At 41.7% G+C, this 25,087-nt stretch overlaps 1 protein-coding gene across 2 annotated transcripts in view; it reads left to right on the forward strand.

The window, feature by feature from the left end:
* NSDHL (NAD(P) dependent 3-beta-hydroxysteroid dehydrogenase NSDHL) overlaps positions 1 to 15,420 on the forward strand; it is a 46,388-nt gene extending 30,968 nt beyond the window's left edge. For both annotated transcript variants that reach the window (XM_089651925.1, XM_089651923.1), the window contains exons 5-8: positions 5,908 to 6,036; positions 6,545 to 6,687; positions 8,260 to 8,362; positions 12,075 to 15,420. In XM_089651925.1, the coding sequence (XP_089508051.1) occupies positions 5,908 to 6,036; positions 6,545 to 6,687; positions 8,260 to 8,362; positions 12,075 to 12,407 (708 nt within the window). In that variant the 3' untranslated portion in view covers positions 12,408 to 15,420. The remainder of the gene's footprint in view (positions 1 to 5,907; positions 6,037 to 6,544; positions 6,688 to 8,259; positions 8,363 to 12,074) is intronic.
* Positions 15,421 to 25,087: the final 9,667 nt, after the last annotated feature.

Genomic DNA, 25,087 nt, shown 5'->3' on the forward strand with positions numbered 1-25,087 from the left:
AGTGCTCGGGCTGCGATGCAGTGTGAAGAGACCCAGCAGACCCATAAGGAACAGAATGGAGGGCGCTGCAACCCCCCCCCCCCAAGCAGGCGGACCCTAGTTCTTCGGGTACCGGCTCCTCTCGGGTAGGCTTGGGGACTTACTGTCTCCCTCTTGCTGATTCCTGGGGGTAGTCCTCCCAGTTTCTGAGTCTCAGGTGACGGTAGGGCACACTTTCTTTCTTCCCCAGCACAGTGGTGTTTGGAATGGGGAGTCCAGGCTGATTATGTTCTGTATTGTGTTTCTGCTTGTTGTAGGTTAAAGCCCAGGACAAGACACAGAATCAGGCCCCCAAAAGGAAGTGTGCAGTTTGTGCGGCAAAATTGGGCTCAGCTTGGGAAAAGCCCTTATGCCACAATTGTGTGAATAGTCTAAGGATTCATTTACAACCTGCTATAGGGTTCTTACCTCCATTAAGGATGACATGACGACTACATTTCTTTTACAGTCTTTTAGATCCTTGCTGGATAGAATGAAGATGCCACTGGGGCCTCGGACCCAGTCTACGGATACTGCAGTATCGGAGGCATTGAGCCGAAGGGAGGAGGACCTGGAAGAGGATCCCAGGCCCCTTGCTTCTTCTCAAGCGGTGTCTGGCTCAGAGAACGATGGAGAAGGTTGCTCCTCCAGGGGTTCTAGGTACAAATTGGCCCTTGATAATGTAGATTACCTCCTTAAGGCTATGTATGAAACCTTATAGATTGAGGAGGACATATGTTTCTCTAAGCATGACCTCAGGTATCAGGGTCCATAGTTCCCTGGTTGATACCATTAATCTAGAGTGGGAGAACCCTGAAAGAAAGCCCTTTTTTCTCTGGTAGTCTTAAAAGGAGATTTCCGTTTGAGGAAGATGGATCCCAGCCATGGAACAAGGTTCCAAAGTTGGATGCCCACTTATCTAAAGTATCTAAGAAGACGGACTTAGCATTTGTAGATATGGGGGCTCTAAAAGATTCTATGCATAAGAGAGGAGAAATTTTGCTCCGGAAGACCTGAGATTCTACCTCCATCAGCTTTAAGCCGGCTTTACCGGCCACCTCTGTCGCCAGGAATCTGGAATGCTGGCTTACCCAGTTAGACTCATCTCTTGGCGGGGACTTCCAGGCAGCAAATACTAAAATCCTTTCCTTTGCTGTTTAGAGTGGTATGTTTCCTTGCTGATACCTTGGCCAAATCCGTTAAACTAGCCGCAAGAACGTCTGCCCTGGTGAATTCAGCTAGAAGGCCATTATGGTTGAAGACCTGGACAGGGAACTCCGTGTTCAAGGGGGGGAATCTTATTCAATCCTCCTCATGGCCCCACCAAGTCTCAATGACTCAAGCATCCCGGTGGGAGGAAGACTGGGGACCTTTCTCCCTCAGTGAGCTTCAATCTCCTCGAACCCATACATTAAGGACTTGGTAGGAAAGGCGTTGGAGTTCAACTCCAGTCCCCCGCCCCAGTCAGAGCCTGTGCCTTCTCCTGATTCCTGGAAAGGTTGGTTACCAGATACCTATGTGGCCTGATTGGAGACCTGGTGGATCAACTGGTCCTTACTCGGGTTCCCCGGAACGATCAGGGGATGGGATTTTGTTTCTATGTTTTTGCGGTGAAAAAGCCCTCAGGCAAGTTTCACCTTATCTTAATCCTGCGCCCTCTCAATCAGTCTTTTAACATACAAACACTTCAGGATGGAATCTATCTTCTCTGTAAAAAAAAAAAAACATCCTTTACCCAGATTGTTTCATGGCTATGCTGGACCTGAGGGATGCGTATCTTCACATCTCCATACATCATGCATGTCAGAAATACCCAAGGATAGCGGTAAGGATTGGTACAGTGATCCACCACTGGCAGTGTTGGGCTCTACCTTTCGGTCTGGCCTCAGCACCTGGAATTAAGTACTTGCGGAGGCCTTGGCCCTCCCTAAGAATAAGATCTATTATGATCATTCCCTGTCTGGACAATCTCTTCTTTGTGGCCAAGTCTCACCAACAGTTGGCAGGGGATCTGCGGGTTGCACAGGACTTCTTTCAGAGTCTGGGGTGGCTCATAAACAGAGACAAGTCACGTTTAACTCCTTCCCAGAGAGTTACCTATCCGGGGTACAAGATTTCCTCAGTAGAGAGGAAGATCTTCCTTCCACAGGAAAAAATTCTCAGGATAGACCAGGTGTTGGCAGAGCTGCAAAACAGTTTGGTCATTTCAATAAGGTCTCGTTGCATCATGCTTCCCGGCTGTTCCCTGGGTGAGATTCCACCAGTGCCCACTGCAGTCTTTTCTTCTGAGGGTTTGGAACGGGGACAGGTCTGTACTGGATCTTCCAGTCCATCTCCCTTCCAGGATGAAGAGATCCCTTTGGTGGTGGTGAAGTCAGTACTATCTAGGTAGGGATCTGGAATGGACCACACCATATCCAGTTATACAGGTTTTATATAGCGCCAACAGTTTGCGCAGCACTTTACAAAATGAAGGTAGACATTACAGTTGCAATACAATTTGGTACAAGAGGAAACAGAGGGTCCTGCTTGTTAGAGCTTACAATCTAGGGGAAGGGTTGAGTGATACAAAAGGTAATAGTTGTGGGGGGGATAAGCTGATGGAGGAAATAAATTGTGGTTTACTAGGTAGAAGCAGGATAGACTCCTTTTTAAAGAGAGGTTTTCAGGGATCGTCTAAAGGTGGATAGATTCGGAGACAGCCGGAGAGGTTGAGGTAGAGAGTTCCGTAGGATGGGAGAAGTCCTGGAGGCGCGCATGGGAGGAGGTGACACGGGAACTAGAGAGCAGAAGGTCTTGGGAGGATCATGACCGATGCCAACGGCTTTGGATGGGGAGCCCATATAGGTGACAGAGCAGCCCAGGGCTCGTGGTCCTTGCGGTAAGTTCGGAGGGCCTCAAATCAGAGGGAGCTTCTAGCAGTCCAGCGAGCGCTGGATGCCTTTCAAGCAGATCTAATAGACTGTCACCTGCAGATCTGTTCAGACAAATTGACTACAGTGGCATACATCAACAAGCAGGGGGGTACAAGAAGCCCTCCTCTCCACTGAACCGCAGACAGCATATGGTCTTGGGCCAAGCAAAACTTGTGTTCAATATCTGCGATCCATCTGAAAGGAATGCCCTAGCGGGCTTCCTAAGTCGGCATCCAGTATAGCATGATGAATGGTCTCTCAACCACGAAGTGTCTGCGACCATCACTATGAAATGGGGCATGCCGAAGGCAGATCTCTTTGATTCCCAGGAAACAAGGAAGGTCAGCCAGTTCTTCTCCCTAAATCTGCAGGATCAGGCCTTGGGTATAGATGCCCTCGCAAATGTGTGGGAATTCAGTCTCTGTTATGCATTTCCTTCAGTGAGGCTGATCCCAGCAGTCCTGCAAAAAAATTTGTCAAAAGACACACCTCATTCCGGTGGCCTCTTTTTGGCCAAAGAGACCATGGTTCTCTCTGCTGTGGAGCCTTTCCTCAGTTCCCCCATTCCCTCTTACAGAGAGGGAAGATCTGGTCTCGCAGAGTCCAGTGCTGCACCCTCAGGTGAAGACTTTTGAAGTTGGCAGCGTGGCTTCTGAAGAACAGCTCCTGAAAGCTCAGGGGTTTTCGGACAGAGTAGTGAGGACTTTGGTGAACTACTTCAAGCCAGAAACCAGAGCTATTTATACTAAGGTCTGGAAAAGATTCAACTTCTGTTTGTCGGATCATGGTCTGAGCCCTCCAGATATCCCGGCCGTCTTAGATTTCTTCCAGAATGGGGCAGACCAGGGCCTTTCAGTTAGTACTTTAAAGGTACAGGCCTCGGCCCTTTAGTGTTTTTCTTTAAGGTCCTCCTCCAGCAAGATCCTTTTTTTTCTAGCGGATTTTTTCAGGGCCCTTTCCCAAAGTCCAGGCCAGCAGTGGTCAGGTCCTGTTCAGTTTGGGATCTGTCTTTAGTCTTAAAAAGCTTTGGTCCTTTCTCCCTTTTGAACTTCTGGAGAAGTCTTCAATAAAGTTTTTAACTCTAAAAACTATTTTTGGTAGCAATCACATCGGCCCGTAGGGTCAGTGAATTGCAGGTGCTTTCCATTAGGGAACCCTTTTGGTCAGTTTTTGTGGTTAGAAATGTTCTCAAGATGGATTCTGGGTTCCTTCCCAAAGTTTCCTCCTCCTTTTATAGGTCCCAGGATATAATTTTGCCGACCTTCTATTTTGCTCCTTCAAGGATGAGGAAAGATTGTTAGGCCAAAAGGCTCCTTCTAACATCTATCTTAGTAGGTCCAGAGAATTCAGAAAATCAGATTATCTTTTTGTTCTTTTCGTGGGAGCGTGGAAAGGTTTCAGTGCTTCCAAATCCACCATAGCTGGATGGATATCGCGCAGTAGTATAACTTATTAGAGATTCTTCTTCCATTTGTTAATGCACACTCAACCAGATCCTTGTCCGCATCCTGGGCAGAGAAAGCTGGTGCTTTGCCAGAACAGATCTGTACTTCATGAAACATTTTTGCCTGGACCTGCTTTCTAGTGAGGATCAGGCGTTTTGGTCACAAAGTCCTCCAGGTAGTAGTCCCACCCTAGTGGGCAAGTTCTTGATTATCGTCTCAAGGGGCTGTCCTGGAAGACATTTTTGAGAAAACATACTTACCTGTAACTCCTTTTCTATAAGTCTTCCAGGACAGCCGGGATTTCCCACCCTAAGTATTGTACGACAATGTATGTTTATGCATAAGTGGTTATGTTTTTTAATGCCTTCCTGTTGTTCTTGGGAAGACTGAAGAGGGAGGCCTGGAGGTCCACCTTTTTAAGGTTCTGGGCTTGCGTGTTTCCTGTACCGTCAGGAGGAGCTCTACGTCTCAAGGGGCTGTCCCGGAAGATTTATTGAAAATGAGTTTCCTGGTAAGTCTAACTCTGGTCTTTGCGTTTTCGCTGGCAATTGTAAGGCTTGACATGTTTGCTATCAATTTATTTGACACAACCCAATCTTTTAAATTGTACCAATAATTGGCTATAATATAATATTGTGTTTCTTTTACACTAAAATTCATTTTAGTGTATTTTTTCTAGAAAACATGAGCTTCATAAATAGCTGCACCAATATTGTGCTACATTAAAAATTTCAACTACTACTATTTTATTCTGCAGGGTCTGTTTTCAGAAAATATGATTGGAGCTCATTTCTAGTCACTGTCACCTTCTTTTTTTTTTTTTTTTTTTTTTTTTTTTTATTTGCTCAACATAAAAGGCTTTTAAAATCCACCACTGAGGATGCATACAAACAACATATATTGACTGCTGTATTTATACAGTATGTTTTAAACATTCAAAAGAAAAAACTAGTAATAGTTGGATCCTATATTGCTCTTTATACACCAGGTATAGTAATAGTTTAATATTGTATATATTGATCACCACAATATTGATTTGCCATCTGTTTCAATGAACTTATAAATCAAGTTCTTTTTGATCAGTGGGTGTTGAGAGTTTCAGTCTCTCCTTGGGGTGTCCCTGCCATCCTAGGGTGGAGGACGCTGGGAGTTGTCACTGAACTGACATGTACAGGTGTGGGAAATGAGTAACAGTGTAAGGCAGGGCGCAGTATTACAAATCCACTGAATACTGAATACCTACCTAATGACATTGTGACATTGGCAATCTCTCACTGTGATCAATTTTGGGGGGGGGAGGACAATTGTACTGGAAAAAAAAAATGAATCGTAATATTTATACTGACTTGGCGTAGGATTCAGCAGCAATGCTGGTTAGCACTGTACATGACTCATTTCCATTGTGCAGTAAAGTGTCACACCTCGCTCTCTCACATCTATCTATCTAAGCACTTTTACAAGTTATACAGGCAATTTAATGTAATCACTTTATATATTTAGCTCTTACGTGTGTTTTTGTATATATCCAGAAGCTAGTGCTGACCAGCAGTGCCAGTGTTGTCTTTGAAGGCAAGGACATAAAGAATGGGTCAGAGGATTTGCCGTATGCCAAGAAACCCATCGACTATTACACTGAGACCAAGATCCTTCAAGAGAAGGTGAGTGTTTATGCAAATGCATGGTTATTGCATGTTCATTTCCTGCCTAAAATGAACAGTAAGCAAGGTTCTATCTCATGCAGTTTGTGTTCTTTAATGCTGAACCCCAGGCCAGTGCAACAGACACAAATTAAAGGAAGTATGGCCAAAGCTATTTTGACCCTACTTTTATGTATCACAGGAGTGCAGTTCAGTATACACTCTTGTGACTCATATTCAGCTGACCATGGGCTAAAGTCTAGGAAGTTGCCTGGACTGGTAGCTGGTTCAGCCTTTCAGCGAGCCTTGAGAGGCTGAGCCAGTTGCTCCTGCCCCTTCAACAGCCCAGCACTTCACTGAGCGCTGGAGCAGCAGAGCAGAACAGAGTGCATTTTATTACATACCATATACTAAAAACAGTCTTTGAAAAAATAATGTAATTGCGCCAATGAAATTAAAGGATCCATGTAATGAATGCATATTAATAATGCTTGATATTGATAATTAACTTGTGGTTTTTGTTTTTTAGGAAGTTCTGGCTGCAAATGATCCATCAAATAACTTCTTGACTGTGGCTATTCGACCTCATGGTATATTTGGCCCAAGAGACCCCCAGCTTGTTCCAATAATGGTGGAAACTGCAAAAAGTGGCAAAATGAAAATTATGATTGGGTAAGCTGGGATATGGGTTTGACACTGGCTTCATATCAAGTAAGAGCTCTGCACTAATTACATCTATGCTGCTCACCAAACCCTAATATAGCTACAGACAAACATCATCCCTTTCCATGAAGGAAAATCATTTACTAATCTGGAGAACTTAATTACAAATAATTAGGAGCTGTGTAGACTGCTCCTCAATACCATTGCTGCAGTGGTGCAATTTTAGTAGAGTAGAGGAAGGCTAGAACCCCTGTCGTCTTTTTACAGCAAATGGCCACATCATTCACAGCAATCTGTGAATGAATGAACTATAGCTACCATTTGCCACCACAGCAGATGGCTTGTAGTTCTTAATGAAGTGCAAGAGTGCTGGTCAGCGCTCTTGTAGTTCATTGGTCTTCCTGCTCTTTAGTAACTCTCTGCCTGTATGGGAGGTACGGGAAGACAGCTATGCTGAGATTCTGCAGGATCCTGGGTGGATCTGCTGATTGTCGGTGCAATGTTCTGCAGACTGCGGGGGGGGGGGGGGGGGGAATAATAGATACACAATTTTTTTTACCTGCAACAAAATGTGTATTTATTTTTTTTTAAAAAGGTGAACTTGGCTTTTAAAGTTCACTAAAACATGCAGTTAGTATTTAAAATGTTACTAAACCCACAACCGTAAAATCAGTCTGTATATGCAATAAAGCATGCTTGATATACTCACTGTGGAACCTAAGGGGTTTATCCTCTGCATTGTGTAAAAATGCTGTTTGGTCCTGACTTCTCTGATCCTCCCCTTCTTCCAGGGTCCCCCTCTTATCTCCTGATAAGACATATCATGTGGAGCCACTCTGCACATGCTCTGTTTTTGTGTATTGCTAGAAAGGGTTTTTTTTTGTTTTGTTTTTTCTTGAGAGAGTGGTGCGCGTGATCAGCACAGGGCCAATCAATAATGTCCAGACAGAGTTTAAGGGTTCTGCATCCTCCTGGACACTGAAAGAAGTCACAAGATTACTCCAACTGCTGATGGAAAAATGTATTTAGCAGTTTATATTTACTAAAATAATTGCATTTCCATGTAGTGTATACTGTGGGAGACCAGATAGAGTGAATGCAGGGTCATGAGTTTAGTAACACTTTAATACTTAGCCAGCTTCCATACAAAAGATGGTATTTGCCTGTATTCATCCTATAAGGTTACATTCACACAAGATTTGTGTTTAAATTATTAAAACACAAAGAAATTACATTTATAAACTTCTCAGATCATGTTCCCTGCATTTAAATGTACGTATTTACACATGTTCAGAGTATCTAATCTGCCCCTGGATGCACAGTTTTTTGTTTTGTCTAAACACAAGTAATCTGAATGCATCTAAATGCACAATATTAATTTATACTGTATGTCATTGCCTGTATAAATAAGGACTAAACCAGTGGTTATGGATGTTCAGTTTGCTCCAGAGCCATGAGGAATATATTTCATGTCCCCATTTCTTAATTCTTTTAACCATTAGTAAGTTAGAGAGTTGCACATGCCAACTTGTGTATTCACAAAGAAAACCTTGTTTATTGCTGCTATTTTTTTTTTTCCAGGAATGGGCAGAATTTGGTGGATTTTACATATGTGGAAAATGTAGTACATGGTCATATTCTGGCAGCAGAATATCTACAAAAAGACTCTCCTTTATGTGGAAAGGTAAGTATTGCAGTACTCGCTTATTGCATTCATTTTTGTATGTTTTTTACTTTTCAATCTATTATTAACATAGAACTCCAGCCAAAAAGTCTGTAAGGGCTTCGTTGTTGTCCCAGTGGGGAATTTTTTTCATTCATTTCCTGTAGTGTTCGTTAAACAGTGAAAAGAAAAGCACTCCAAATAGTACAGTAAGAAAGGGTTATAACCTCTTCCAATTGTTTTTCTCTGTCTATGTGCATTGCCAAGACTATGGGCAATAAAGTATTATTTTTTAATATAATCTTTATAAAAATGTATTACATTTTTTAACAAGTAGTAAAAAGCTTTACAACAACCCACCCAGATATCTCTAGCTGCTTGTACTGTCAAGAAATTGATCCTCAAAGATCACAAGAGAAACTCTGTTTTTTGTCCATTTCTGACAGGCTGCTAAGATTCTTCTCTTCATAGAAAGTAAAGTTGTGATTTTTATCCTTCTGTTATGAAGTTTGAAGATGAATTTCTCAAAAGTGCTTATAGCTATAGAGGTGAATGGGTTTTGTTTAAAGCACTTTTCTGACTTTTTCAAATATGTGATAAGTGTAATTTGTGTGCATTGTCTGAGCACAGGCTCAATTTTATCCAAAAGAGTTGTGACTGATGTACCACTGTTAATCTTGGTATAGTTTTTTTTTTTTTTTTTTTTCCCTTTTTTTTTGACTAGCTTTGTCTCCACTCTTCATATACAGTGGCGAAAAATAATTATTTGATCCCTGCATATTTTATAAGTTTGCCCACTAAGGGTCTATAATGTTTATCATTGGTGTATTTTAAATGCTAGAGACAGAATATCAACCAACAATCCAGAAAAAAAAAACTATACAAATGTTGTAAATTGACTTGCAGTTTAGTGAGTAAAAGAAGTTTTTGATCCCCTACCAAGCAACAATAATTCTGGCTCCCACAGACTGTCTATGTGCTCATGTGTTACACAGATTAATCCTGTCAATTTAAGAAGGTGCTCCTAATGACAACTCGTTATGTGTATAAAAGACATCTGTCCACAGAATCTTTCTTCCATTCAAACCTCACTATCATGGGCAAGACCAAAGAGCTGTCAAAGGATGTCAGGAACAAGATTTGTAGACCTGCACAAGGCTGGAATGGGCTACAAGACCATCAGCAAGAAGCTTGGTGACGATGATCATGAGAAGAGTGTGGGATCAGCCCAAAACTACAAAGGAGGAGCTTGTCAATGATCTCAAGGCAGTTGGGACCACAGTCACCAAACAAACCATTGGTAACACAATACGCCACCATGGATTGAAATTCTTCAGCACCCGCAAGGTCCCCCTCCTGAAGAAGGCACATGTACAGGCCTGTCTGAAGTTTGCCAATGAATATCTAAATGATTCAGAGAAGGTTTGGGAGAAAGTGCTGTGGTCAGATGAGACCAAAATTGAGCTCTTTGCCATTAACGCGACTCACCGTATTTGGAAGAAGAAAAATGCTGACTATGACCCTCATAACACCATTCCTACAGGTGAAGGTGGAAACCTTATGCTTTGGAGCTGTTTTTCTCTGCTAAAAGTACAGGCCGACTTTGCCGCATTGATGGGCCAATGGATGGGGCCATGTATTGTAAAATTGTGGATGAGAACCTTCTTCCCTCAGCCAGAACACTGAAGATGGGTCTTCTAGCATGACAATGACCTAAAACATACCACCAAGGCAACAAAGGAGTGGCTGAAGAAGAAGCACATTAAGGTCATGGAGTGACCTAGCCAGTCTCCAGACATTAATTCTATAGAAAATTTATGGAGGGAGCTGAAACTTTGATTTGCCAAGTGACAGCCAAGAAACCTTTAAGGATTTAGAGAAGATCTGTAAAGGAGTGGACCAAAATCCCTTGAGGTGTGCAAACTTGGTAACTACAAGAGACATCTTACCTCTGTGATTGCCACAAGGGTTTCTCCACCAAGTTCTAAGTGATGTTTTGTTTGGGGATCAAATAATTATTTTACTCACTGAACTGCAACTCCATTTATAACATTTATATCATGAGTTTTATCTGGACTTTTGGTTGATATCCTGTCGCTATCAGTTAAAATACACCTGTGATAAGTATTCTAGACCCTTCATTTCTTTGTAACTGTGCAAACTTACAAAATCTGCAGGGGATCAAATAATGTTCCCCAAATGCAACTGTAAAAAAGAAAATTAAAATCTACAGCATGATAATGAAGATGTTTAGATTCAGCCTCCCAGCCTCCGAGATATTCCGATACTTGCAGCTACAACACTTTTACGCTCCCTATACCACAATAACCAATCGGCCAGACACCATGTCTTTCTTTGAACGAGCATGCTACAAAGACCCTCATAGACGTTTGCTTATTTCCTGCTTATATTCACTCCTCACCACTTCGATTACCACGTCCCCCCCTCTGTATACCCATAAGTGGGAAGCGGATATGGGAAAGAAATTTGACCCGTCTGAATGGGACCGCATTTGGGCCAACACCAAATCATCCTCACAGAACATTGTAGCATTGGAAACAAATTATAAAGTCTTAACCCGATGGTACTTAGTCCCGGCGAGAATCGCAAAATTTACCCCTAATTACTCACCCAACTGTTTTAGAGGCTGTACGGACCCAGGAACGCATTGCCATATGTGGTGGGACTGTCCAATAGCCCGAACCTTTTGGGGTGAAATCTTCACCATGATATCTACACTTAGCACTATCACCCTGCAACCCGACCCAACAATAGCCCTACTCAATCAATGCCCCCCTGGCATCTCTAATTCGCAATTTAAGCTCATTATGCAAGTTACGATGGCGGCTAAGCAGGTTATAGCAAAATCTTGGAAATCCCCCACCTTGAGTATCGCGGCCGTCAAAAGCAGAATAACACAAGCCATGATACATGCAAAGGTGGAAGCCACAATTCTTGACATGATTCCTAAATTCTTGCGCATATGGAGCCCCTGGGTAGAGCGCTTCCTCCCCCCTAACTTTGACGAATCACTCCTTCTCCCCTGATTTGTATACTGTGCGCTTTGGATACAATCAATAGCCCTTTGTACGTAGCACGCAGGGGCTGATGTAAACCTGTTGAACGCTCATGGAGTCATGGTGGTTGTTCCACTTTCCCTCTCCCCCCTTTCACCCCGGTTTGACCCCCCCCTTCAAATTTCCCCCTATTTCTTTATTGCACTCGGGAGACATTACTTTGATTGGCTGGAACAATAATGTCCTTTATTGTCAACTTTCTTCTACCTGTTTATGCTAGTAGTATATAGACATATGTACTGTGCATTTTTTATGTCCTATTGCCACTTCCATGTCCATTGTACATTAGCAATGTCTCCTTGTTTGTTCCATTCTGCTTTATTGTTAATAAAATTGTTTGAACAAGATGTTTAGATTTAACATACGCCTAGGAAAACAGAAATTGCATTCGCCATCAGATATAGTACTATTTGATGTAAACTGTGAGGGGAATTTTACTGGAGCAGCTGTGAATGGCAACCAATCAGCTTTTTAGCCTTCATTATGAAATCTTAACTGAACAAGCTGAAGCTAGAAGCTGATTGGCTACTAAGCACTGCTGTTCCAGATTATGTTAGCTCTGGTTTTTAGTAAATTCCCCCCTATATGGTTTTTTGTTTTGTTTTTTTGTTCTTTCCTTTTTTTTAAACTTTTTTTTTTTTTTTCTTTTTTTTTAGGCCTACCATATCACAAATGATGAGCCCCTCCCATTTTGGACATTCATTTCCCGCGTGCTGACTGGTCTGAATTACGACGCCCCCAAATACAAGATTCCTTATTGGCTAGCTTACTACCTTGCCTTGTTTTTGTCCTTTTTGGTGTTAATGCTTAGTCCAATCATCAAAATTAAACCAACGTTTACACCAATGAGGGTGGCGCTGGCTGGGACCTACCACTATTACAGCTGTGAGCGGGCCAAGAAAGACATGGCATACAAACCGGTTGTCAGTCTGGACCAAGCCATTGAGAGAACCGTTCAGAGTTATCCACATCTGAGAAGAGCAAGTTAGGCTTCGGTTACCCTCTGCCTTTGACATTTTGTAATTTAAGTCAACAGCATTTAGTTCTGCCTATCTTTTTTTTTTTTTAATGGTCTCAAAATACATTTAGTCACACACTGTGAGCAGCATATGGAATCTTTTTTGTATCAAATATTCAGCCAGTCACCGAAATGAGGCTATCGGTGATCAAGTGCTAGGTAAGCATAATCTGCACAATTTGGTGTAGGGTTAAATCTAAGAGACAGAAACCAGGGTATTTGGTATATCACAGATATTAGAGCTTAAACAGACACTGTAAGCTTGCCCAGGCAGAATAGTGTCAGTGTTTGTGAAAATTGTCCCCCCAACCACCCACTTATACTTACCTTTCAAATGATCCACCACTTCCTCTTTTACAGCCACAACCAAAATACCCAATGCACCCAAGAGTATCGGCATTCTGAAGCAGTGATGATGTCACCCCCTCATTTATGTGACTGTAGTTGGGTCTAGTACTTGGCATCTGGGCCCTGGCACTGCATCATAGGAAGAGGTCACATGATCCCTCATAACCAGAAGCACCGGATACCTTGCAATGCCAACCATAGAAGGTGCACTGGAGAGTGTGTTAAATGGTCCAGGGGGTTTACACAGACGCTGTTACTTTGCCCTGAATTGGCAAGGTGACAGTACCTCTTTAAAGGATGACAAAATAGAGAATGCTAGCTGCCTGGCTGTTACACTCATCTATCATCTTCCATACTTCCTGAGTCACTAACCTAAAACAAATGTGCAAGAGCTCTGACTTCAGTGGCTTCATTTATGTTCAGATCAGTGATTCAGCAAGTACTGAAGTCCAAGAATCAGCACGTTTCCCTCACCATAAGTCATCCTGAATGAAAGTTCCATCAGTTTCAGTTGCATTATATATAAACAGTGCACTGCGGCCTGCCATAAGATACAAAACCAAAAAGACTCGTTCAATATAGTTGATAAATCAGAAATAAAAAAATAGTTTTACCCCATATAGCCCAGATTTTGCTCGGCTGTAAAAATTCAGATACATTTTAGGGTCCAGTGGAAATCATTGCTTTGCACCTCACCGCAGAGTCCCACCACCTCCTGTTGTGAATGTAACCCTAATCTAGCATCAAAATATATTTTTGGCTACAGTCAAATATCGTACTAACTACAAGATTGCACTTTATTTCCAGTACAGTGATGGACATGATATATGGTCACAATATTAAAGTGGGAATAAACTCACCTCCACCTTCCCTCAATACTGTGGTCATATCCCTTGCTGGCCGTTGTCATCTTCTCCCCAGGTGCTGGGTTTTCAGCTTCTTGACTGGCTGACAGGGCTGACGTCATCCTACACATGCATATATGGGAGTCTGTCATTCTGGCACAGCCAGATTATGTTGGGCATGTGCAGTTTAGTGTACATTCAATAAAAAACTGCAAGCAGGCAGGTAAGTATATAATACTGCAGAAGAATACATAGCATATCTCTTCTGCAATGGGGAACTGCCTGCTCTCAGTTTTCTAAAAGCTAGGTTTAGTTCCGCTTTAATTGGGTCTTTTTTTTTTTTTTCCCCCCAATCAAAACCACACATGCTTGCTGTGACAGAGTCACAGCAGGCTATTTAATCCGCATATGTCCACAATCTATATATTAACGTTCTCAGACACAGTTCCACAAGCCGTGAGAACCTGAATTACCATCCCTCTGAAAACTAGGAATGCCTTCTCTGATGGTTCCAGGTGACCCAATTACCGATGGGGATCCAATCCTCATGCTTCATTATCACATGATCATCACAGTGGTTTGTTTATGAACACACTTCCAACTAGAGCTGTAAGTAACAATGTAGTCACAATACTGTGGCTGAAAACTACAGATCTCTGGTTAGAATTAACCACTGCATACTAACACTGCTTAATTTGGATTGGGGCATGAAGGGCTTAAAAGCCCCTACTGCTTTATCAAGCATAAAATTAACTTGTATTTTGCACACCTTCATAAATTAGGATAAAAACAATTAAAAAAAACCAAAGTGCTAGGATAAATAAAATCGATGGCACCCCTTGTGGAATTCTTCTATTGATCTGGAAATTATTACCTCTTTAATAAAAAGAGGTTGAACAGTGGGGCTGAGTCATGAAACATTCCTTTCACCACATGAGCATTCCACAGTACATATATAGACTTGCCTAATACAGTTAACTTGTCAGAAAAGCCATTTGAAGGTGTCAGTCTATAAAAATGTTCAATTACTTATATCAAACTGATATGAAGTTTCAAAAGGGAGAAGTGATCCCATACTGAGCACAGTACCAGGTTTGCTTAATAGAAACCTGCAATGAGAGAGCCATTGCTGACTTCTGAAAATTCCAATTGCCTGGCTCTCATTTGGTCTAATGTCTTTATTTTTTCAGTCAATGTGAAACAATGCAAATGTGATCTGCCTTCACTGGCAGCATGCTTGTTCAAGGTCTGTGCTTGTTACTCAGAAAGCATTTAATGTCCATCTATAGATCCTTGTTTGTCATCTGTGTAAAAATAAAGCATTATCAAGGCAAAACTGGGCAGACTGAACCCGAAAAACTTCAAACTGTACCTCTATCCATGCTAAACAGCGTGGGTGGTGAATCTCAACTGTTAGCTATTGTATGCAAACAACACCCACGACTGTGTGAATACCTGGACAGTGGCTGTATCTGATAGCATGCAGTCACTGGTCAGACTATAATTTTCAATAGGGCACCTACAATGTTTCACCCAAGTTTTGTATGGCAAACCTTAACTTGTTACTTTGCCTAGTATGGGAAAAGTTCACAATATGTGTAAATAATTCTTCATATCAATGTTGCTGCACCATCCCTTGACTGTTCATATTCAGTATTAGATTTCCTATTATACAGAACGTGACTACTGTTGTTTCTTCACCATCCCTCAGCTGTATATGTTCATACTGATTAATGTTCTTAATTATTGTAAAGGAAACAATTGCTATTAAACAGTTTCTTGAATAAAAAATGCCACTGAAGTATTATTTAACCTCTTCCTGCCAACATATCGTAAATCTGTGGCAACAGGATAGGTGGGCTTTAATGCTCAGTAGCCACATAAATGGATCCACCAGGCTTAGGTCGCTGTTTTTGATCAGGAGCCAGCTTGACAAGCAGCTGCTCTTGGGAACGTTGTGATTGTCAATCAGCTTCCACTTCCCAGTGTTAACGCTCAGTTTTGGTGCCACCAAGGGTGGCAAGTTTTATGAGAACATTTGGACATACACTATATTGCCAAAAGTATTAGGACACCCCTCCAAATTATTGGATTCAGGTGTTCTAATCTCCTCCATGGCCACAGGTGTATAAAATCAAGCATCTAGGCATGCAGACTGCTTACAAAGGGTTGCTGTCAGGAGCTCAGTGAATTAAAGTGTGGTACCGTGATAGGTTGCTGTCTGTGCAAATATGTCCATCCATGATATTTCCTTGATACTAAATATTCCATGGTCAACTGTTTGTGGTATTATAACAAAGTGGAAGCAACTGGGAACAACAGCAACTCAGGCCATTTAAGATGACAGAGCGGGGGGCAGTGCATGCTGAAGCAGACGTTGACAGCTATCTGCAGAGTCAATAGCTAAAGACCTCCAAACTTCGTGTGTCCTTCAGATTAGCACAACAACAGTGCATAGAGAGCTTCATGGAATGGGTTTCCATGGTTGAGCAGCTGCATCCAAGCCTTACATCACCAAGTTTAATGCAAAGCATCAGTTGCAGTGGTGTAAAGCATGCTGCCACTGGACTCTAGAGCACTAGAGACATGTTCTCTGGAGTGATGAATCACGCTTCTCTGTCTGGCAATCCAATGGATGTGTCTGGGTTTGGCGACTGCCAGGAGTACACTACTTTACTGACTGCATTGTGCCAAGTGTAAAGTTTGGTGGAGGGGGGAATATGGTGTGGGGTTGTTTTTCAGGGGCTGGGCTTGGTCCCTCAGTTCCAGTGAAGGGATCTCTTAAGGAGTCAGCATACCAGGATATTTTGGACAATTTCATGCTCCCAACTTTGTGGGAACAGTTTGGGGATTGCCCCTTCCTGTTCCAACGTGACTGCGCACCAGTGCACAAAGCAAGGTCCATAAAGACATGGATGAGTGAGTTTGGGGTAGAGGAACTTGACTGGGCCTGCACAGAGTCCTAACCTCAACCCCGACAGATCACATTTGGGATGAATTAGAGTGGAGACTGCGAGCCAGGCCTTCTCGCCCAAAATTAGTGCCTGGCCTAACAAATGCGCTTCTGGAAGAATGGTTAAACATTCCCACAGACACGCTACTAAACCTTGTGGACAGCCTTCCCAGAAGAGTTGAAGCTGTTATAGCTGCAAAGGGTGGGCCAACTCCATATTGAACCCTATGGACTAAGACTGGGATGCCATTAAAGTTCATGTGTGTGTAAAGGCAGGTGTCCCAATACTTTTGGCAATATAGTGTATTTGCACAAGTCATTCTAAGAAAACACTTCTTTCTATGCTGATATACAGGGAAATTGTATCTTCTGAACCTGACTAAAGTGCCTTTTCAGAAGCTGATACATGCGTTGACTACTCGTAAGCGTTGCATGAGTACTTGCCTTTGTAGAAAATAAGGCCTCATGCATGCAGGTGTTTGACTTTGTCCTCTGAATGCTTTTTATTCCTTCCAGGAAAAAGCTGCTTAAAAAATAGGCCTAAAACCACATATTGCACACGTTTAGGTGCATCAGGTGTTTGAGCATTTATGGATTGCACTGGTCAGAATATTAATTTATTCTGGCCTTTGGAATGTATGCTCAAGCGCTAAATGCACCCAGCGTTTAAATGCGTTTACGAATGCACTGCTTTTCCTGGCCAAAGACTCCTCTCCTGAATGTGCTGGTGATTAATTTTTTTTTTTACTGCCTGTAAATGCTCCTCTTCTATGTCTGTAAACACCTGTCTACACATGGACACATAGGCTATTGTGGAGGTGTGTTTACAGGCAGAAGGAAAAAATGTCAAATGTCTATTAAAGCAGTGTTTTGTTTTTTTTAACCCAACGTGCATGAGCCCTAATGTGTATCTAAAACTAAGAACAAAAATGTAACATTGCAGTTTACCAATCTTAATTTGTGGTGGTTGCATTTCTTATAGGCTTCTTTTCTTTCCATTTTTTTTTTATCACCTGGCCCTGCCATTTGTTCACTTCCTGTTCAATAACTGAACTGTATATGTGGAGAAGCAGCGTTGTCACCCTAGGACAGGCATACAGCACACCTCTCCCTCTTCTCCATAACACGGGAAAACAGAAAAAGAGAGGAGCCAGGCAGCCTTATAGTGCAGTGTATATTTATTCAACGGAAGTGATAAAAACAGTTGTAAATGCACTGACATGTCTAGGAGCAGAATGTACTCATCAGTGTGGCGGAGAGAGTCCATGCCGCGGATGGATGTGCAGGACTGGCTCAGCTGCTGTGGAGTGGAAGGCACCACTGTTAGACATGTAGAAGATGAAACACTGATGCCATCAGCTGTGCTGCCTGTCTCCACACAGGATCCCCGCTGCTTGTGTCCTGTATGTGTGATGGGAAACGGACTGTCCCCTTCATCTCTCAGACAGTCTGTTTCCTGAAATGCATTTACCTGCTCCCTCATCAGACTCCTGTTTACAGTAGGTTAAGTATTTTTAGCATCTAAAAAATTTAGAATTTTCCACTGGGCTTCATTATATAAAACAGAATTTGTCTTGTATTTTATTTTTTACAGTCAAGTATAAAACTTTCTTAGTAGGATAAATCTATGGCCCCTTTCACACGAAAGGGTCTAAACAGGTCTGCTTGTCAGTTTTTCATGTGGATTTGATCGAATGGACCATTCACACGGGCGGGTGTAACGGACTTGGGTCCGATGTGGTCCGCTAAAAAAGAAACAGGAGATATGTCCCCTTCTGATTAGGCAGATTGGATTGGAGGGAAGTCAGCTGTAAATAGACAGCGGAGTCTGTTTGCACCAGGCCACCCATAGAGCAGAGCAGGTTCTGTCCATGTCCGCTGTGCAGAAACTGCCTATCCACCCTCTCTTCTTTGATCTGCAGAGGAATCAGAGCACCGATTCCCTGCTGATCTCAACAGTCTGTCCCATGTAAAAGGAGCCTAAAAGATTGCATATAAATATTTAGCGTTCTCTTATTTAGACAGCAGGTGGAGCTTCAGACTGCTTTTCACATTTGTATTCCTTCCTGTTTACAGCCTTTTGGGAATTTACAGGTTCAGTAGCTCAAGCTGCAATTCACACAGACGTGGATGACTCAGCAGTGACTCCTCACAGAACATGAGCCTCAAAGTAGACAGCCACTGCTGTACTATCTCTTTAGTCCGCTCAGAGCAGTTGAGTTACTAAAACTAGAGAGTAATAAATCGGGTGCAGCTGTGCATGGTAGCCAATCAGCTTCTAACTTCAGCTTGTACAAAAAAAAAAAAAACAGCCTGGAAGCAGACTGGGTTCAGCTGCTGCACTCACATATTTTGCACTCTCCAGTTATAGTAAATCAACCCCATTTTGTTGTTTTGTATTATTGTATTTTGTTGTGGTTCATGTGATCAGTGCATTCTTACTGTATATGAAACAGTGGATTTCCAGCATGTTTATTTTTCCTTCTGGTTTACACACAGCTCACTGTATTAGGATATGCAGGTACTTGAATGTCATTGTCTGGACAGGCTATATGGCATAATGATGTATATTGAGCAATTTTTATTTTCAGCACACTTACCAACACGCCTGCCAAAAAAATGTCATGTCTAACATTATGCATTAAAAACAGAGGTTTTAGTTGCACACCATTTGCAAATATAGGTGTAAACTGCACTCCCTTATTAAGTGTGGTCCTATCTCCAGTCTAAAAAGCCTGGTACACACTAGTAGTTTTTTTTTTTCTGTTCAACTCAGCAGGCTGAATGACAAAAAAAAAGGCTGAGCTCAGGAGGAGCCACTGTACTAACAATCTGATGTTACTACAGCAATCTCCCCTACTGTGCTATTGTGTTCTGATGGGGGGACCCACGAACCCCCCCTTCCCTGTCAGAGCACTTCGGTAAGTGGATGCCAATTGGCAGACCTTTTTTGGTCATGCCAACTTGACAGAAGCCAGCCGAACAGCCGGCTTCTGTCGGACCAGCCTCCGTATGCATGGCTCAAATGTCGGTCGTTTTTTTATTGAACCGCTCGATGCCAACCAACATTTGGCACATGTGTACTAGGCTTAGAGTCTTCATATTGGAGCATATACAATATATCAGTGGAGAAATTAGGGACAGGTATGCCTGGGGGATCCCATTATTCCTTTAAAGTGAATGAACATGCGAAAAACCCAGCAATTTAAGCTGAACACGTCCAATGTGTTACCATGCCAATTCCAGCAAGCAAACTATACAAAAATGGCAATTTATAACTAGCCTTTATAGTAAGCTGCATATGGAAGGGTTTGCATAGCACAAACGAACAAAAAAAATTCACAGCACACTACCAGCTATCCTACAAAAAAAAAAAAAAGACAGTCTAAGGACAGTCTAACAATTGGCATTAACAGATTTTTAAGTGGATAGATGATTGTCAACTGCTGGCTATTGTATTCAGCAGCTTCTGAGTACCTGAACAATACTTGGATTCAAGTGCTGTTCACACAGGAATTTCCAGACCAGCTCCTTTAAGAAAAGTTGATTGACTGGGCCACTCACAGCTTGAATTTCTACAACAGGAAATGTTTTTGGCTGATTTTAGGGTTCTGGGTCTCATATTGAAAATGGGCCTACAAGCCCACAGTTTACCACTACTGGGTCCCTAGCCCCATACATGCCAGTCCTGGTTTCTCAGCAGTGATACCCAGAGACCAGTTTAAAGGTGCTGTACACTTAAAAATGCTATGAAGATACCTCTTCTTCCTTCCATTGCTCTGACTGCTGTGGCCTGTTTCAGAAATAATTACTAGTTTTCACCTGAAGAGCATTAGACTAAGAGACCCAGGGATTGTGGGATATGTAATTTCAGAACAAAGTGTCAGCTCTCAAACTACAGACAGGTCATGCATTAACCTGTACCATGCCATACCGTGACACAGGAATGTGAAGATTCACTCTACTATAGGCTGTGTGTACAGGGCAATAAATGAAAACATTAAACTGCATGATCAATCCACATCTTATGCAGATGGAAGACACAAGGTACAGATGGAAATGTTTATTATTCCTTTAAGGCACTGCTTCTTACATTTCAGTAACAATTCACAGTGTGTAGCAACCCCAGGCATGATTGATTTCCAAAGTACTGTATATACCCCAGACAAAAATATCTCTAGATTGAGTCACTAATACATTTTAAGGGCCCACACCATTTTACTCAATTCATACCCTTCAAGTGTGCCTGGGGTTATAATTTACATTTTGTGTGAATGCACAACAGGGTTCACATTTACCTTGAAAATATAAGGGAAGAAACTGTCAAGTTATTCCCAGGACCTGCCAAGAAGATATAGCAATAAACAGTAAACTTGTCTGGCAACTGATGCACCCTCTGCTCCACAGTTGGTGAGATAGCATCTACAGCGAAGGACATCAATAAGTTGTCATGAAGAGGAACTTCTAGAGGTCATGTTTACTAACCAGAAGTGGGTGACGAGCCACCCAGAGGACAAAGTGGCTGTAATGGGACATGGGTCAGCTACAGCAAAGCAAAAGCCACTCTGCGTCGCTGAATACAACAATTACATGGGTGGGGAATGATTATCTGACCAGGTCTCACAGCCCCATCTAGCAAAAAGGAATACAAGGCAATGCATTCACTTTTTTATATGACTTATTTACCAACAATTAGAATTATCTTGGACTCTTTCATCCATCTGGCTCTCCTTTCTATAAATAGATGATAAGAGTAAATCGAGAACCTGGTATAAAAAGGTTACGGTATACCTGATTTGGGTGTCCCCCCACAATTCACGGGCTGTATAAAAAAAATCTGTTGGTACTGACTATTATCTGCAGTGCCAGGAAAACAGTAGAGCATGTTATGTTTCAGCAAAATCCCAGACATCTCACGAGGTCAGAGGATGTTAAGAGACTCAGAAGAAAGAATTCTTGGTGCTAGATCCCCCCATGTAACCCATAGAAACCCAAGAAAGAGGTTACCTCCTCCTTACCTCACTTGTTACTATTTTCCTTCTTGTCCTGAGCTCAATATATGGGAGAGGGGTTGGAGGAGTATAAAAAGGGTACAAACATTCCACCCACCCCGCCCCCGAGGATCTGCATCAGGCACCTGGGGCACTGATGCCCAACATTAATACTTTGCTGCAGCTGGGAAAGTGTGGAGGATCTGCCGAGCAGCTCTTGCTGTGCTATATAGGGCAGGGGCATATGCAAATGTGGAAAAGCCTGTGGCTGTAAACTACGGTTGGTAAAGAAGCCTATGCAAGCTGTTGGAAGGAGGGAGACAGCTGAGGAGAGTGAACGGGACTGCAAAGTTATGAAAAAATGGTGAGTTTGGACTGGGAGTGCAGAGAAGGACTGTGAAAGAGGGTAGAGTCATTGATCTAGGTGAAGGGAGGCAGAAATTTTGAATTGTGGACAGGGGAAGTGCAGTGGTGAGTTATCCACTTGCCATCCTGATGATTTACCCCCCTTATGACCAGGCCTCTTTTTGCTATTCGACGCTGCACTATTTCTACTGATAATTGTGCGGTCATGCAATGCTGTACCCAAACAAAATTTACAGTATGTGCTTTTTTCACACAAATAGAGCTTTCTTTCTGTGGTATTTGATCACCTGTGCGCTTTTTATTTTTCGCGCTATAAACAAAAAAAAGACAGAAAATTTTGAAGAAACAATATTTTGTTACTGCCGGCTATAAAAAATATATAGTAAACTCAAAGTTAGTCATAAATTTAGGCCAAAATGTATTCTGCTACATGTGAAAGTTATATCATCTACAAACTATGATATAGATAATGGAATTTACACAGCTTTTACTTTCTGACTACCCATCACATTTCTTGAGGTGCTAAAATACCAGGACAGTACAAATACCCCCAAATGACCCCTTTTTGGAAGGTAGACACCCTAAGATATCTGCTGAGAGGCATATTGGGGTTTATTTACTAAAGCTAGAGAGTCCAAAATCAGACTCCCTTCTGCATAGAAACCAATCAGCTTCTAACCTCAGCTTGTTCAATGAAGCTTTGGCAATGAAACCTGGAAGCTGATTGGTTTCTATGCAGAAGGGAGTCTGATTTTGGACTTTCCAGCTTTAGTAAATAAACCCCATTGAGTCCATGGAAGATTTATTTTTTTCCCACAAGTTTTTGGAAAATAACAAAAACATTTTTTTATTTTTACACAATGTTGTCAATTAAATTATATATTTCTCACACAAGGCATGGGTATACAGTATGTGTAATTACACCCTAAAATACATTTCTCATTACACTTCCTGACTACCTATCACAGTTTCGGAGGCACTGAAATGCCTGGATAGCATCAACCCCCCCCCCCCAAATGACCCCTTTTTGGAAAGTAGACACCTCAAGGAATTTAAAAAGAGGCATGGTGAGTATTTCGTAGATCTAATTTTTTCTCACAAGGTTTTGAAATATAAAAAAAGATAAGAAAAAATATGTTTTTGTTTTCTTTCCTCATTTTCCAAAACCTTGTGGCAAGAAACAAGATCTGCAAAACACTCACTATGCTTCTTATCAAATTCCTTGGAGTGTCTACTTTCCAAAAAGGGGTAATTTTGGGGGTTTGGTGCTATCCTGTCATTTCAGGGCCTCTGAAACTGTGATAGGTAGTCAGGAGTGTAATGAGGAAATAAAGCCCTTTAAAAGCCTGAAGGTGCTTATTGGATTTTGGGGTCCTGTGCTTAGCTAGACTGCCAAAAAGTCTCTCACATGTACCCCCATACTCGGGAGAAGTAGCAGAATGTATTTTGGGGAGTAATTCCACATATACCCATGGCATGTGTGAGCAATAAATCATTTAATTGACAATTTTATGTAAAAAAAAATTGTATTTAGTCATTTTCCAAAAACTTGTGGTAAAAAAATTAATTCTTCTATTGACTCAACATGCCTCTCAGCAAATAGATTGGGGTGTCTACTTTCCAAAAAGGGATAGTTTTTGGGGGGTGGAGGCATTCTATGCCCAGCATAAGAAATTTATGCCACACATCATTCACTCTTTTAACCACCTGAAGACCAAGCCTTTTCTGACACTTTTTTTGTTCACATGAAAAAAAATCAGTATTTTTTGCTAGGAAATTACTTTGAACCCCCAAACATTATATTTTTTTTAAAGCAGACACCCTAGTGAATAAAATGGTGGGTGCTGCAATTTTTTATGTTACATAGTACTCGTGCAGCAATTTTTAAAACTCAAATTTTTTTTAAAAAATACACTTTTTTTAGTTTTAATGCACAAAAACACAATATATTGGCCAATTATTTGGTAAACTATAAAAGAGGATGGTATGCCGAGCAAATAGATACCAAACATGATGTGCTTTAAAACTGTGCATGCCTCGTGCAATGGCGACAAACTGCATACATTTTTAATATCCATAGGCAACGCTTTAAAAGCCTTTACAAGCTACCATTTTAGATTTACAGAGGAGGTCTATTGCTAGAATTACTGCCCTTGATCTGACATTCACGGAGATACCTCACATGCATGGCGCAACCGCTGTTTATATACCGAAACAGGGTCAAATGTGATTACTGGGCAATCTGATGCTATCTGGGAGGGGCGTGAAAACCACAGGAGCATGAATCACTGGACACTGATAGAAGTCAAAAGATTGCTATATACAGCTGATGAGAAAAGGTATTTAGCCGTTTATATTTACAAAGATTATTTCATTTCCATATTCTGTACTGTGGGAGGGAAGATATAGTGAATGCAGGGTCCTGGTTTTAGTAACACTTTAACCACCAAATGAAGGTATCATTTACCTGAATACACTAAGAGGTTGCAAAGATATATACAATTTATCTAATACATGCCAAAGTTGCAAAACAGTCTTCAGGGGCTAAATGTTTGTTTTACTTTCATCATTAATAAGCTTACATGCTTTTTAAAATAGTAAACCAAATGTGTTGTAAAATCACAATTGGATCCATTGTTCTCTATAGAAGTGTGTCCAGTAGCTTTTAGCCAAAGCACTGTCTCTTTTAGTAAAAAATGTCTTCTTATAGTAATGTTGGTCCTATTTAGCTGACCAATCTCAGAGTAGAAAGATTGATAAGACATATGAAGTGTCTGGCCACTCCTCTCCACTCCCCATATGTAAATGATTATGGGACAGGGACGCTAAAGCAGGCCATACATGGGTGGAATTCCAAACGATTTTTCTATCAATAACATTGTTTGTTCTGTAATTCGATGGTGCCACCAATGATCTTGAAAATTGGTAGAATTTTCCAGCATGCCCGATAAACGAAATGGGGAGAAACCTCGAAAATCGGCAGATGCCATTGCCCCACTAACAGAGCAAAAATGGACCGATTATTCTTAGGTCCGATTTTTTAAAGAAAAATCGTTCGAAAATCGCCCATGTATGGCCGGCCTTATGCTGGCCTACATTAATTGAAAAATCACTTGAATTAATTTTCAAATAATGAACACTAGGCCGT

This window comes from Staurois parvus, unplaced genomic scaffold (genome assembly GCF_062004578.1).
Source record: "Staurois parvus isolate SC_StPar_1 unplaced genomic scaffold, SC_StPar_1.0 ptg000668l, whole genome shotgun sequence".
Lineage (NCBI taxonomy): Eukaryota > Metazoa > Chordata > Amphibia > Anura > Ranidae > Staurois > Staurois parvus.